The sequence below is a fragment of the Elaeis guineensis genome, chromosome 15 (assembly GCF_000442705.2).
Source record: "Elaeis guineensis isolate ETL-2024a chromosome 15, EG11, whole genome shotgun sequence".
Taxonomy (NCBI): domain Eukaryota; kingdom Viridiplantae; phylum Streptophyta; class Magnoliopsida; order Arecales; family Arecaceae; genus Elaeis; species Elaeis guineensis.
Genome location: NC_026007.2, coordinates 72,291,346 through 72,307,934, shown reverse-complemented (window position 1 = coordinate 72,307,934; position 16,589 = coordinate 72,291,346). Strand labels below are relative to the sequence as shown.

The following is a 16,589-nucleotide window of genomic DNA, read 5'->3' as shown; positions in this document are numbered from 1 at the left end:
AAATTAAAATGAAATTTGAATACCAAAGAAAAGTAGGAATTCAATTTTTAGGGATTAGGATATTTTTTGTTTCTTTGAAATATGAATGAGAATAAAACTCTCCTAACTAAATGAGTAATATGGGAGTCCCTTATTTTTATTTCTATTTTAGAGTCTAACACCTCTCAACCAAACATATCCCAAATGTCTGCAAGCTTTTCTTAAGGTGTTGGAGATTTCAAACGAGGTTCTTGGAGAGGTGAGTTTAATTTATTCAAATTTGATTTATTTAATAAATAAATTAAATAGATCGGATCATGTTATCTGTTTAATAAATAGATTGGGTTCATGTTTAAATTTTTGATCGGTTTAATGAATAGATTGGATTTGGATTGATGATTTTTTAACCTGACTCATATATGATTCGATCCGATCTAATTGCCATCCTTACTCAAAATCAAAAGAGATTCACATCCTATATATTCTGTTATCTTGCAAGTTAAGCTTGTTGCCATCCTCTTGAGCATCATCTGGGTTTGGAACTGACTCAGCACCCTAATTTCAGTCGAAGTTTGAGAGGACTTGGAGTTCCAAAACGAAGTTTTGGAGCTGCCATGCTGGATAGGTTTTGTGGGAGATTTAGCTTGCCCGGAATCTTGAGGTGTCTCAGGAATGCACAATGTCACCTCTGCATACATACGAAACCAAGTTGTTAATCATGCTAAATAACTATTTCTGTCTTGGTAGTTTGGATGCATCAACATCTACACTGGACTATCAGAAATTGATCTCCTGGATTGCATTTGATACAAGGGATAAGTACGAGATGGAAGAGTTCTATTAACTTCTCTTCTAAAGGAGGACCAATGGTGTACTTTATTAAGATAAAGAAAGGTGTGAAAGAAGAGAGGGTACCAAAATAAAAAAATTGAAAAAATCCTCCAACAATTTCAGACAGTATTGCTTTTCTGTCTTGCCGCCAGCACTCTTGCTAGAGAATGCTCCGCTAGTTTTCTTTCTGCTCTGCTGGAGAAAATCAGAGCACGTCTCTATCTTGTTTTTGCTTTGAATCTGACAAGAACTTGGCCAATTCCATCAGATGGACCTTGTAGCTAGTTTTAAGCAAGAAAAATAGGCATTTCTTTTGAGATGAACCACAAGGAATGTGGAGCTTGCTATCATGGTAACAAGGCATGGCTCTCTTATGTAAGATGGCATAAAAGGAAGTCACTTATGTGGAAAGAAGAAAAGCAAAGGACAGATAAAATAGAGGGAACTTCTCTTATCTTGATCATTTTAATGTAAAAGTTATTTCATGGAATAGGAAAAACTTATCCTTCCAATTACTATTATACTCTCATCTACTCTTTAGACACACGAAAGATAGCATTTGGTGACCCAAGTAGGATCACCAAAATAATTTAAGATCATCGGTGATCCAAGTCCAATATGATTTGATCACTACATTTGGTAGGTCATAATCCAATGATTAAAGATCCTTATATATCCATGAGTAACTTGTTTAGTATTCTATAAGAATCCATGATGATTGATTATATAATATCAAAATTATCCATAATATATTTTATAATTTATTAATCATATATAGTATATTATAAATAAAATATTATTATATTTATTAATATTTTAATAATATATTTATTAGTCCTGTAAATTATTAATCCTATAAAAATATATTAATTGTTATTATAAAATTAATATTTTTATTTATAATTATAATATATTATTTATTGATATGAATATTTATTTTGATTAGAAAAATAATTCAAATAAAAGTAATATATTACATATTTTTATTATATAATATAAAGTATAATAAATTATTTGTAAACTTAAAATTATCATTGAATTTTAATATGACAATAATATGATTAATAATATATTGTAATGTAATATATATCATAAATATAATATATCATATTAAATATAATATAATATTATTTATATAATATTGATATAATATATTAACAATATATTAATATACTAATTTTTTTTTAAACTGAAGAATACTTTTGTCCTTATATTTCAGTCCAAGATCACTATCCGGAGATGATCTTAGATTTCTGACCTCGAGGACAAATATCACATATTACTGGATTAGGGGTTAATTTGAGAAATGGGAGTGATTTGAAATCACTGCCATATAATATCACTATGGTATAATTAAATATGTTGATCTCATCATTTCCATCTTTATCATCGTGGATCTTAGATGGATCATCCAATACTCCACGCCCCCAAAATCTAAGAAGATAATCATGCCATTATGATAAAATCCAAATTATAGTGAAATCGATGCACTTATTTATCCTCCTCGCTTATCCTTTCAACCAAATGCCAAAAGAAGGCTTCTCCATGGAATGGCCTATTCCTTCTACAATACAAAAGAACATCCCTCCAAACTTTACTCCCTCTACCAAACATTGTCTCGGAAAATTACAAGCCTTATTAAGGTCTTTTCTACTAAAACTATTTCTATTAAATGGGTTTCCCTAGAGAATGCGGTAGTTGAAGGGATCGTTATTTGGCTAGGCGTGAACTTGCCACTAGAGATGGTGGGGTTAGGCTTATAGCAGCTGGATGCAGGGCAGTTCACAGGACTACCATCGTGACGGCCGGACTGCGCCGCTTGGGAAAGTGCGAGAATAGCTAGTTTTAAGATGCTCGGGGTGACAAAGTTATAGCTTGGAGGAGATTTTTTTGTTGTGATAGATGCTCTCAGTGTTCATTCCAACATAGTTGCCAAGGATCCATTTCTTCATGATCTTATTTGTTCGCTGCAGTCTTGTTCTTCCAAGCATGTTTCTCATATGCACAGAGAAGGTAACACGGTTGGGGACTGGTTGTCCAAGTGAAGGTCTTCAATCCCTTTGGCCCAAATTTTTTTAGGCATTAGTTACCATGGGAATTGGTTCAGCCTGCTTCATGGTGCTCATGCAGTTTTACTAGGATGGAAGCTTACAGTTGCAGTCTTGCTTGATATTACATCAATCTCATGATACTTGAACACGAGCTGCCAGTTGCAAATATAAAGTGGGTGGTTTTCTGTAGAAAATATCTCATACTTTTAATATCATCAGCCCAACTGCCATGAACCAGCCTGTTTGAATCCTTGCGAGTAGAGTTAATAGTACTTGAAACATGTTATGCTGTAATCTTTTACTGCAAACAGTTGAGCCGTTTAATAATTATAATTAACAGCCAGCAATTTATGATAGGTTAAGATCCTTGCTTATACACACCTTTAATCATTTTGTGTTTCTCACTTTCTTGGTGTTTCCACAATGATTGTGACATCTACAGGTTGTTGACAGAGGACTTGGATGTTTCATAGTATCCAAGATGCATATAAGCAAAATTTTATATATGTTTGAGGATTTTTATTTAAGTATTAATTGCTGCGCAAAATATAATGTACTAATGTTTAAATGACCTGATGCATAGTTGAGAAGTCTCGTTGATATATGATTTCTTATTTGTAGTCGTTACGAACCCTATAATCTTATCCAGCAATTGACAAGTCTAGTTCTTAATTTGATAATGGATAAGAAATTTTTCCTGCATACCTATAATAATAAGTTTATATAAGTATAGCATTCGAAGAAAGTTTTTCCTTTCAAATTTATTTGTGCATTGCTTTTGCTATTATCATAGTTTTCACATTGCCATTGCATCTTCCAAGACACAATGAAAGAAATTAAATTGCCTCCATAAACCACTCTACGAGAAGCACTTTGCCATTATGCAATGTTCAAAAATTACTTATAGAAATAATCATGGAACATTATAAGAAGAAGCTTAATGTAATAATCATGGAAATTACAAACATTGGTGGATAGAAAGGTTCTCGATCCAATCATTTACTATCAGATTTAGGGGAGACTTTCAATGAGCACAATCAATACACAATCCTTTTATATGTTAATTAGAACTTAATCAAATCTATCAAGTGGTGACTAGATGCAACCCTAACAAAAACTAACATTCCGGTGCTAGTATCCCTAAAATACAAACTCCACTTGAATCTAGTATTTATAGGATTCAATTATGAAATCACCTATCTTGAAATAAAAAAATATTTTATCATCTAAAATAAATAAAAGAATGTTTGCTACAACAACCATTATTTACCGTTTTAGCAAAAATTAACAAACAATAATGAACATATAATGCAATTATTGATTTGTTCAAGCATATTTTCCATAAAATAAAATTTCAATTCTTAACTAGCATAAGCTATAAATTGATATACCATTTTATTTAGATGAACACTGAATTATGACACATAAAATATATCTAACTACTTTCTTAAAATAAGGAAAGTTAAATAGATGCTATTTTTCCTCCTTGCTATTATTCTTTTTGCCCCTCTATAATTTATTTCGAAAAAACGGCATGTGCCGTCCACATCATCCAGATCCCGGGCCCTTCATCCCGTTCCAGTTGTTGGATTCCAACCCCATACATCGCGCTGACACGTGTCCTTCCACCTGTTCGCGTTGCTTTTGCACCACGTGGGGACATACCGCCGTCCGATCCATCAAGCCGCGGTCATGTTCAGCAAAAGAACAAAAAGCGAGGGCATAATGGGAAGAAAAAAAATAGACCATTTACTCTGACTCCACTTTAGCCACCGAACCCTCGTACGACTACCATTAAAGGACGAGTTATTAGCCCCTCGTACGGCCCTGATAGCGATAGCCCCTTCTTTAAACTATTTTGCCCACTATTCTTTTATTCACTCGTGTTATTCTCCATCGCTTTGGGATTGACTCAAAACGAGAAAACTTAACGAGTGATGGATTGGGATAAGATTTTGGGAGGTGGGGACAAGAAGGATTGCAGAGTTTGGAGTAGAAAAATACAGAAGAGAGAATTATTATGGATTTTTCTGGTTTCCAGTTCTTGTCCCACTCGCAACACTGAGTCACCATCATCGATCCTCCAAATGGGACGCCTCATTTCGGCCGCTGCTGTTTTTTATAATCATGGCAGCCGCACCTGAGTGGCTACCGTTTTCTAGTTTCTCTTTAGGAAAGTAAGTTTAATTTTGTTAATTACTTAATGTTATGGAGGAGGTATAAAATATTATATAGATTCTTCTTCAGTTCCTTCCAAATTATGCGGCTCGGCTTTTAAGAGTTAAGTTACAAGGTTTGACCTTCTCGAATATTTACAGGTTTGGGGAGACAGTGGGCACGGGGAGGGTTACGTCGGTCATGGAATGGACATTCAGCTGAGATTGGATCACTGTCGTCGAGACTACTTTCGTTCCTGCAGAACAAAGAGTTTTCTGTGTATAAATATAATATATAATTTTTTTGGTTCCTCACAGCATTGAAATTGAGAAAAGGAAAAGCTAAACTTTGACCAATTATCACTGAAAAACCTAGGAGGTTCTTTTTCTCAAGGCATCATGGTATATTAAAAATAAATATATTAACATTAATATTCGATCCAAGGGACATGGATTTTGGGGTTGTTTGCAAGGGTTGGAAGTGGTTTAAGATCACCTATAAAGTAATTTGAGTAACAAAAGTATGTAGTCTAGACTCTCTATTTTTAGGAATTTTCCATCACAGTCTTTGCTTGATGCATGATTAGTGCAACCACTAGACATAGTGACCGATGATTTCTTCTGATTTAATCTGAAATAATATGTTTCTCTTGAGGTATTTCTAAATTGTCACTGCTATTGCAGTGTTGAATATAAACATTTGATAATATACCTCTTGAAGATTTGAATAGTATTATTTACTAGCGGCGCTAATCTCATATTTCATGTATTAACTAGCGAAGAAAGAATAATTAACAATACTCATTAAATAACATAGCATGCCTTGAAGCATATTGTGGCTACTTAAAATTCGATCCAATATAATAAGATAGTTGATGGATGGAGACTAGTCTATTCAGCTCAATCAGAATTGGATTATGTGGTACGAGAGTTGGCCTGCAACCATCATCTAGAAATGATCAAGAGTTGTTAGAATGTATCCAATTGGGGACCTTCAATGTTTAAATTAGATAAAATTTTATAAAAGTAAAGTAAAGATCCGAGAAGAGTGATAAGATGAGAGTTAGGTCAAAAAAAATTTACCTCGAGTTTCATAATCTGATTTATATAAAGAGAAGGATACTGATCTATTGCAATTCGAATAGCGTAATCTTTGGACAAACTACTATATTATTTCTTTATCTATCATTTTAGTTGGATGCGATCTTTCTTTTTTTATTTGCTAAAATCACATCAAGCTGTAATTATCTGGGCTAATTATTCAAAAATTTGTTCGGCAAATTTCTCCGTATACAACATGCCGTATTCTTATTGATCGACTGAGCTGGCAGGTATGATTTCAGTGAAATGCAAATTTGAGCCGGATCACATATATTTTCAAAAAATCAAATGAGAATCATCATCAATCAATCACAAGCACAAATTATTCAAATGGGCACTTATTTAAGATTTTTTAAGACAAACATTTGTATTTCAAGCGAGAGCCTCCTTATTAGACGGGTCATATATAAGTTGTTGTCACAACATTTATTATCATAGGATGAAGAATGCTTTAGAGTCATACCTTGACACCAAGACCATTTGGGTCACGCCTTCACACCAAAACCATTCCATTGTTTCATGCAATGAGATAATTTGCACTTTGTACCACAACCCTATTGAGTGTTGCATTGGTGACCACGTGAAGTTTTCCAATTTCCTCACGCCATGTGGCACACACTTTTTGATGTGATGATTGGGCTACGTAGCATCTTGTGTACCTTTATGCCTTTTTGATCGCAAGTATTCATTCATATCCCATCATTATTTTATCAATATCACAACAAAATATACTTGACCACACAATTATAATTAGATCTTTACGAAGTACTTAGTCAATGCCATTTGGTAATACCCCCATGCTTATAATTGAAAATTAAATCTAATTTTTATATAACTATCATATCATCATTTATTGAAAATGTCATTGATTATAGGGCATTTAGTATACCAGTCTAAGGCACGGGGACTGCGACCGCTCCCTTTTAAGAAGAAAAGTATGAGTCCATAGGAAAATAGATTCTATTAAGTATTAAATAGATAATGCATATAAATTTCTTATAAAGTAGTTCAAACCCCTCCCCCGGGCCCTCGTGGGAACAAAAGAAGGATTAGTGGAAACGTAATCTATTTTTAGCAATAATCACATATATTTAGTATATTTTTGTGGTAATATTAATTACCATGAGTGGCCCCAGAGGGAGAGCTGGCAGATAATTACAAACCCCATCCCGCTTCTCTGCTGTCTCTTCTTAAATTCTCGAAGCTGTACCATACCCGGACAGCGAACACAGCGCAGGGACTCGGGGGTAAGTGGTAAGGAAAGAGAGAGAGAGAGAGAGAGAGCAAGGCCAACTGGCCAAGACCAAAACCAAAGCTGGAGAAGCCAAAGCCCACCAAAGAAACAGAGCAACGAAGATAGCCAGAGAAGAGCCCAACGATTCAAAACCCCGGGCTTTGAATCTCGTCCTTTACTCCTCACACTCTATTTCTGGAAGGAAGGGAGACTCTGACGGCTCGAGGGAGAGTGAATAGAGAGGAAAGGTGGGAGCTTTTAATTCAGAGGGGAAAGCAGGACCGGAAATTCCTCGAGATTTAATACGGGGGATGGTCGGGGGGGATCCACACGGATTGCTGCCGATATTTCCGGTGCCAGCAGCGCCGGTTGCCGAATTTGGCCTCGCCTGGAGCCCGAACCCAGATAAGATCCCAGCGAGACAGGGGAGGGAGGGAGGAACGTGGTCGATAACGACAAAGCTCCCAACGCGAGTGATGCCACTCCACCGAGCCTCTCGCTGGGCAGCAGCACCACAGTCTTAACTTAGGATTCGCCTATGTATATATAAGGCTGGATGGGTCCTGGAGGACGCCCTCTAGAGTATTTTGGGACCGCAGTGGACAGTGTTTCTACGAAAAGGAGCGACTTTTCGAGGCGGACGAGGCCGAGGAGATGGATTCCGGAGATGAGCCAGAGACGCCCGAGCAGCAGGGCAGGAAGAAACGGTGCCACCGGCACACACCGAAACAGATTCAAGAGCTGGAAGCGTATGCTCTGTTCTTCTCCCCCTCTACGTGGTTCTCTTTGATGCTCTTTCCCACCTCCTCCGTTTTTGGGGTTTTTGGGGTGGGGGATGTTTTTGGTGATGGAATTCTTTTGGTTTCATTTAGGATGTTTAAGGTGTGCCCCCACCCGGATGAGAAGCAGAGGATGCAGCTGAGCCGGGATTTGGGGCTGGAGGCCCGCCAGATCAAGTTCTGGTTCCAGAACAGGAGGACTCAGATGAAGGCAAGCACCTTCTCTTCCCTTTGGTTTGGTTGCTTTGTTGATTGGGTTTTGGGGTGGATGGATTGGTGCCGGAAAGGAGACACCTTTCAGCTTGTCTGATTGATCTGAGTTGGCCTGCAGTCGCAGCACGAGAGGGCCGGTAACTGCGCGCTCCGCGCCGAGAACGACAAGATCCGTTGCGAGAACATCGCGATGAAGGAGGCGCTCAAGAACGCCATCTGCCCCTCCTGCGGTGGGCCGCCCACCAATGAAGACTCCTATGTCGATGAGCAGAAGCTTCGGATGGAGAACGCCCGGTTGAAGGACGAGGTATCGTAGTTGCTTCACTTCTACTCCCTTTTCTTCTTTTCATCTGCACATAGAGGTGGTGGTAGTGGTTGTACCTATGGTGGCATTTCAGTCTGTTTCCATTTGTTACAAAATCTCATTCCAGTTATCTTTCAAGTTAGTTTGTAGATAATTCTAGACTCCATCATTGAGAAGAAGGAAAGCCGAAATGGTAGATCAAAAAAAGAGTCTTGTATTCTATCAAGACTAATGCATGCCTTCGCAAATCTGTTTTTGTAATCAGCCCATGTTCATTATTGTCATAGCTCCATTTATTCAGGTGAATTGTGGTTTTTATTAGTCATCATTAGGTTTTCATATCTCCTGTAACCTTGTCGTAGTTTTATTGCAGCTTGATTGGTTCTGAACTATGACATCTCATAGTGGATCCGGGGAAGAAGTTGTTATTGCAGAGTTTTAGATTTCAAGACTTGTTTGAAACATTCTTAGATTTGAAATATGACGATAGACTAACATTTTTACTTTGTAATGAATGTATATTAAGACAAAACTGCCATACTCTTTTCTGATTCAATTTGCATCTCCGATTATGATACTTTTTTTGGTTCTTGTTATAGCTCCATATGAATAGAAGAACCAACTACTATAGCTTTGATTGATTTGATTAATTATTTATTCACTTCATGTCCTAGTATTAATGGCATTCACGCTTTATCATGTCCCTAGGATTTTGTCTAAATATATGTAAAAGGGAGTAGTCATTATATCAGCAATTTTGGTTTTCAATGTTAGGGTATGAAACAATTATAATACCTTATATTGGTGTATTAAGAACTTGGCACTGAACTCTCTTTTTATAAATTTGTTTGTCCGGTCATGTTATTATTAATATTTCTGTATTTCCATATAAATGGAAGAGATTGTGTATCTTCAGTTAATTTGATTGAATTTCTGTTTGCTCCATTCCCTACTATTAATGGCATAGCTACTTCATCATGTCTTTCAATATTGGCTAAAGGAAGTGGTTGTTATAGCATCAGTTTCTGCCGTCAAAATTAGAGCTCATTGTTTAAAGTCTGATTTGGATTAAAAATCAATACTTTGTAGCAGCATTGATTTACTTAGACATTTATTCCCTCTTTTGATTCAATTTTGCTTGTCTCTTGCATTATTTTCAATATTGCTGACCTCCATACAAACAGAGGAAGAGGTAACTTGAGCTTCTGGGAATTTGATTTACCATGTGCTCACTTCATTTTCCCAGTTATTAATGACATTGCAGCTTAATCACGTCTTAAGGATTATATCAATATGTGTAGAATGGGAAACAATAATTGACTAAAACTGATGACAGATAGCAAGTAAAACTTTAACGCTTGTTGTATTTTAAGAATAAGCATTTATGCCGCTTTTGATTCAATAATTTTATCTGATCACACTGATTTTATTTGTGCTATAACTCCCTAGGAATAGAAGGAAGAGGTTCTTGTCGCTTTGGTTAGTGTAGTTTGATATAAATTCACTTCATTTCCTGGCATGAATACCATTGCAGCTTGATCATGTCTGAAGCATTATATCTAAATATAGATTAAAGTATTTTAGCAACAAATTCTGCTTTCAGATTAGAGGGCAATACAATCACTTTTTAAAATTTGATGATGGATTAAAAGTAAAACTTTATAGTAGGAGTCTTCAAGAATAAGCCTTTATTAAAGAATAGGCATTGACCCTCTTTTAATGCACTATTTTTATCTGATAATGCTATTTCCAATATCGCTGTAGCTCCATATTGTATGGATAGAAAGCAGAGGTTATTCCAGCTTCCGTTCATTTGATTTAATGCATTCTTGTTTTCTTAGTATTAATGTCTTTGAAGCTTCATCATGCTTTGATGATTATATTTAAATATGCAAAAGATGTTGTTGTAGCTCCAATTTTCAATATCAGAATGAGAATGCCAATAGTCATTCATCAAAATTGACAAACAATTAAAGTGAACCTTGATAATAGTTGTCTTTTAAGTCTAAGCATTTATTTCCTCTTTTGATTCAATATTTTTGTCTGATCATACCATATCTAATAATGCTATAGCTACAAAAGAACAGAAGGGAGAGGTTGTTCTAGCTTCAGTTAACTTTATTTTAACATTTGTTGTCTTCATTTCCTGGTATTAATGCTATTGCAACATGTGCATATCTTAAGGCCTATATCAAACTATGGATTTGAGTGAGTAGTTGTTATAGCATCAATTTTGTCTCAAAATATTGAAGATTAAAATAAATGGTGAATGAAAAATAAAAGCATATAAAAGCAGTCTTCAAGACTAAGCATTCTGATTATGCTATTTTTGATACTGCTACAGCTCCATATGAGAAAGAAGAGATCATTGTAGCATTGGTTAATTTATTTTCTTCACTAAATTTCTCAATATTGGTGCTATTGCATTCTCTCTCTCAGGAAAAAAAAGGGGAAAAAAGAATCTTATTGTTGCTTGATCTGGTTTCGATGATTGTGTCTAAATGTATAATAAAGGAAGCAATTGTCATTGGAGCAATTTCAACTTCAAATTAGCGTGTTCGTTTCTTGATACCAATGCCATTGTAGCTTCATTGCATCTTTAGGATTTATATATGAAGATAAAGGAAGCAGTTGTTATAGCAATTTTTGTGGGGGGACGACTTCTTTAGTCCCACATCGGTTGTGAGTCAAGAGGAAGTATGGATTATATAGATTGGAATCTTTTTTCCTATGCAAGGCACTTTTTAAAAGGCAAAACCGTAAGGTTCTAAATAGCCAAGGCCCACTGAAGCCCAAAGACGATCAGAGCTAAAGCGGACAATACCTCACGTATGCGGATGCGAAGACAAATCCAGTGATCCGAGCCATCCGACCCCTTGTCTAATCATGCTATTTTTGATACTGTTATAGCTCCATATGAATAGGAGATTGTTCTGGCTTATGTTAATTTGTTTTGATGTTTGTTTGCTTCATTTCATGATATTAATGCCATTACAGCATTACTGGTTGTTGAGGGTTACATCTCGACGTAGATTCAAGGAATTAGTTTTAGTAGAAGCAGGACTTTTACATACAATCTGGTTATCTGATAACCTGTTGCTGATATTCTTTTCACTCCATTTAGCTACTGAGAAAATTGATTTTCTTTACGTTAATTTGATCAAATTTGTTGCAGCTTGATCGTGTCTCAAGCTTTGCATCTAAGTATCTAGGAAGGCCTGTTACCCAACTTCCCTCAGTCCAGCCAATGGCAATGTCTTCACTAGATCTGTCTATGGGAGGTTACAGTAATCCAGGGCCTAGCTCTTCCCTTGATCTTGATCTCCTCTCTGGAGGTTCATCTACTGTTATGCCATTTCCTTTTTCTGCAGCAGTTTCGGAGATTGAGAAACCTCTTATGGTGGATCTGGCCACCAGGGCAATGGAAGAATTGATCAGGTTAGTACAGACTGATGAGCCCCTCTGGGTGAAGGTTGGGCATGATGGGAGGGAGGTACTTCATCTGGAAACCTATGAGAGAATCTTCCCGAGGCCAGGTCATCAGTTCAAGTACGCAGATCTCCATACTGAGGCCTCAAGGGATTCCACTGTTGTGATTATGAATTCCATAGCATTGGTTGATATGTTCATTGATGCAGTGAGTTTCATAGCTTAATAATCTGACCAATATTCTTTTACTAATTTATGTTGGGACTTTGGAGTGAGTTGGACTTGAATTGGTTGTAGAGCAAGTGGGCGGAACTATTTCCTACAATTGTTTCTAAGACAAAGACCATTGAAGTACTTTCAACTGGAATTGCGGGTAGTAAGAATGGGACATTGATATTGGTAATTAAACATCTCATTCCCTTCTAATTTGGATCCTCTCAAACATCTTGCAATTTTTCCTAATTCAAGTTCAGTGCAGATGTACGAGGAACTACAGGTTCTTTCGCCAGTCATCCCTACCCGTGAATTCTGCTTCCTGCGCTACTGCCATCAAATTCAGCAGGGTTTGTGGGCAATAGTTGATGTTTCGGTGGACCACCACAGAGAGAATCAGCTGGCCTCTCGGTCACGAAGGCTTCCTTCTGGCTGCTTGATTCAGGACATGCCCAATGGCTATTCTAAGGTGATTCATAATTTCATACGCATGTAAAGAGCTTAGCTAATAGATTTGAATTCCACCTTTACCGATTTATAAGATGATGTTGGTTCATGCTGGCACAGATAACTTGGGTTGAACATGTGGAAATCGATAAGAAAAACCAGACCCATCAACTTTATAGGAATCTAGTAGATAGTGGAATGGCATTTGGAGCACAGCGTTGGCTCTCCACCCTACAGAGGATGTGTGAGAGGTTTGCATGCTTAACGGTGGCTGGGATTTCGAGCAGGGACCTTGGAGGAGGTAACACGTTAGCTACTTCTTTGAATAAATTAATGCTTTAACTGCTTGACGCAGTTTAAAGAATCTTTAGTTAGTTTGTGGAACTTACGTTTGAATGTGACTACAACTATTGCAACCAGTTATTCCCGGGCCTGACGGAAAAAGGAGCATGATGAAGCTTGCCCAGAGAATGGCGAACAATTTCTGTGCCAGTATTACTGCATCCAACAACCACGGCCACAAATGGACCAATCCCTCAGGATTAACTGATGTTGGCGTCCGTCTCACTATTTACAGAAGCTCAGGTCCTGCCAGCCTCCCCACTGGCCTCATCCTCGGTGCAGCAACCTCTATATGGCTACCTGTACCATCACAGAGGGTTTTTAGTTTCCTCAAAGATGAAAAAACTCGAGCTGAGGTTTGTGTTCACCTTCTTAACATATATTGGTCATAGTAGATATAGTATTAGTGGATTTCAAACATAAATAAATGGGCAGTAGCCTAATGGTCGCACCGCTCCACATGGTGGGGGATCCAGAATTTGGAGAGGCAATTCTCCTATCATTTTTTTTTTTTTACAAAAAAAAATAAATAAATAAATAAAAGATTGGTGGTTCCACCACTGATTTTCTTACCAAAAATTAAAAAGAAAAAGTAAAGGAAACATATATCTAAAATCATGTTTATACAAATACTTTTAGTGGGATGTTCTCTCGAATGGCAATTCGGTGCAGGAGGTGGTGCGTATTACCAATGGTTCGCATCCAGGGAACTGCATTTCTCTACTTCGTGTAAGTTACATGAATGTTTTTTTCCTTGTCCTCAAATTCTATTCTGTCTCTTATATATATTTTTTATTATAGTTCTCTGTTATAATGACAATATATGCATGAAGCCAGATATTAGTCTTATTATCCATTTTATACCTATGATTTGTTATTTTTTATGGATTTCCACCATCAATTTATCCTAGCCATTCTTTTTACAAATCTGAGCTGGCTCTAAATGTCAGTGTGTTGAGTCAGAAGGTTTTAATAATATGTTTCTTATGATGGGGAATGATGCAGGCTCTCAATCCTGCACAGAGCAACATGTTGATACTCCAAGAGAGCTGCATCGATGCATCTGGCTCACTTGTAGTCTATGCTTCCATCGATCTACCGTCCCTCAACGATGTGATGAGTGGCGAAGACCCATCAAAGATACCACTTCTGCCATCAGGCTTCGCCGTATTACCCGATGGACAACCCATGGGGGGAGGGGCCTCCACCAGCTCAAATCCGATGGGAGTTGCATCAGGTTCGCTGGTCACAGTTTTATTTCAACTCCTTGCGAGCAGCTCGCCATCTGCTAAACTGGATATTGAGTCAGTGACAACGGTCACTCAACTTATAAGTACCACAGTACAGCAAATGAAGGCTGCCTTGAACTGTCCCGGTATATAATAGTTGGAAAAGAATGCATTCCTTTTCACCCCCACCTACCACCGTCCTCCTTAACTGCAGCATTTCTGATGGTCTTGGAGGGCTCTTGAAGTTAGGCATTTAAGAAGGGATTTATGTAGCTCTTTTCTTTTATTTTTTCCCCCTCCTTTCTTTCTATTGGTTGGCCTTGAATGCTTCCACCCAAAGCTAGTACTGGGATTTCAAATACTGCTGCTGCTGCTGCTGCTGCTGCTGATGCCAGCTTCAATACAGCTCAAAATTTTTACAGGAACCAGTCAGACTTTTGATCAGTCTTTAAATAGGGGAGTCAAGAACGCACCATTGCTGTCACTCATCCTGTGCTGTCATGACTATTGCTTGGCCTTCAGGTCCTCCTTTTGGTCTGCTTCACTTCTTCCCTCCTCCATTTTGGTCCCATTCTCAGCTTCTTTCATGCAGCAAGGGGTAATGGTTCGGGTATTGACTTCTGTCGATGAACATTTATCATGAGCATTTACTTTTGGAAAAACCAAAAAAATTAAATGATAAAATGACTCTCTTTATTGCATTGGTGTTATTTGCATTTCTCTGGTTGTTTAGCTTGAGCTGTGGTAATATGGAGCAGCAAGTTTAGTACCGTTCCTAAATTTGATCAAGCTGTTCTTCTGGTCCTTCGATGATGGTGTGGTCCTTTTATCAATGGCAAATGAATGAGTAAGCCTGACATGAGTTGTACGCTTGAAATTGGGCAGGTCATTTAACTCTGCATTAGTTCTTGTCTTGGGCGCCGGGCCTTTGTTGAATTTGTTCAAAAATGAAGTTCTGCTAGCTTTAATTGCACTCTTGATCGACGCTTTCGGTTCATTTTCTGCTGAGAGTCATCTTGCTGCTATAACTTCTTAAGATTTTAATTTTTGATCGCTTTGTTTAGTTTGAATAGTTTTGTGTTTTGTAGTAGATAAACGGTATCTATCACCTGGCACATAAAATAAGTATGAATCAGTTGCTGATATTTTTAATAGCCATAACCAAATAATTAAGGTCGTTTCTTTTTATTTTCTCCGTTCTTTCATAGAAAAATGCTTTCGATTTTTTTCCCATCCACTTTAATCCATGATATTATTTGGATGCAAACAATTAATCCAAGAGCATTGCAAGCAAAAATCACAAATTTCAATTATCGAAAAATCTAGGATTATTCATTTTTTTTGTCCACCATATGATTCAGGTTGTGATACTAGTTCTTCACATCATCCTATGACGATTGGTACATTATAAGAAGTTTTCTCAAAAAAAATTTTTGATAGTTATTAAGGTGCAGAAAAGAGGGCATCATTAATCGTACATTAGTTGTGAATCAAGGAGGATTTTGACTTATATAGGAAGAGATCATGTTTTTCATATAAGACATCTTTTGAAAGATAAAATCGTGAAAATCATAGACCAGAATGGATAATATCTCATATGTCGAACCATGAGTCTTTAGCTGCAACAATAATAAATTGGACCGTGATTTTCCCAGAGGTATCCTCAAAAATGAGAAAGAAAAGAAGATAATTGCAGTATTCTGATTAGTCAAAAAGTCATGAATTTTACAAACTATTCACGTGGTTGACAAACAACGTGTAAATAATGATTATAGAGTTTTTTAGCCCCTCCTTGCATGCTTGTTAGATGTAAATGTATTTGTACAAAAACTTACATTTTTCTCCTTAATGTATAATACTTAGGTAAGAATTATTGATTATGTATGATTTTCTCATATTTATTAACTTATTCAGCAATTCATTTCCTGAAGAATGCATTGCAATGATCATGGGGACACTTTGAAATGTCGGTCAACTAATATATCTTTCTGGTGGTCTTTTTACAATTTTGTGATTTGTAAAACATTTTCCAACTTTTTGTTGAATGTTCACACTTCAACCATTTTTGTTTTCTTCTTGTCCTCTTAATTGAATGGTTCTCGTATATGGATTTTTCAACTATATTGTTCAGCAAATCTACTACAAGCCCTAAACCATGTCGCAACTCTCAGACCATTTCCTCTTTTAATGCTGGGGATTGATTTCCACTCTTAATCCTTATGACACCTAGAAATGCGTTATGAAAGGGCATGTGCAGTGTCCTGGACATTCAACGTGCATG

At 36.9% G+C, this 16,589-nt stretch overlaps 1 protein-coding gene across 2 annotated transcripts; it reads left to right on the top strand.

The window, feature by feature from the left end:
* Positions 1 to 7,360: 7,360 nt before the first annotated feature.
* On the top strand, positions 7,361 to 15,096 carry LOC105058671 (homeobox-leucine zipper protein ROC8). 2 transcript variants are annotated; one of them, XM_019855067.3, is made up of 10 exons: positions 7,361 to 8,101; positions 8,225 to 8,342; positions 8,463 to 8,651; positions 11,824 to 12,285; positions 12,375 to 12,476; positions 12,556 to 12,759; positions 12,858 to 13,038; positions 13,158 to 13,435; positions 13,752 to 13,808; positions 14,085 to 15,096. In XM_019855067.3, exons 1-10 carry the CDS (start codon positions 8,007 to 8,009, stop codon positions 14,460 to 14,462), a joined length of 2,064 nt encoding a protein of 687 aa, XP_019710626.1. In that variant the 5' UTR covers positions 7,361 to 8,006; the 3' UTR covers positions 14,463 to 15,096. The 2 variants fall into 2 exon arrangements, with proteins under 2 accessions (XP_019710626.1, XP_010939971.1); XM_010941669.4 differs by having other exon boundaries at positions 13,719 to 13,808.
* The last annotated feature ends 1,493 nt before the right edge of the window (positions 15,097 to 16,589 follow it).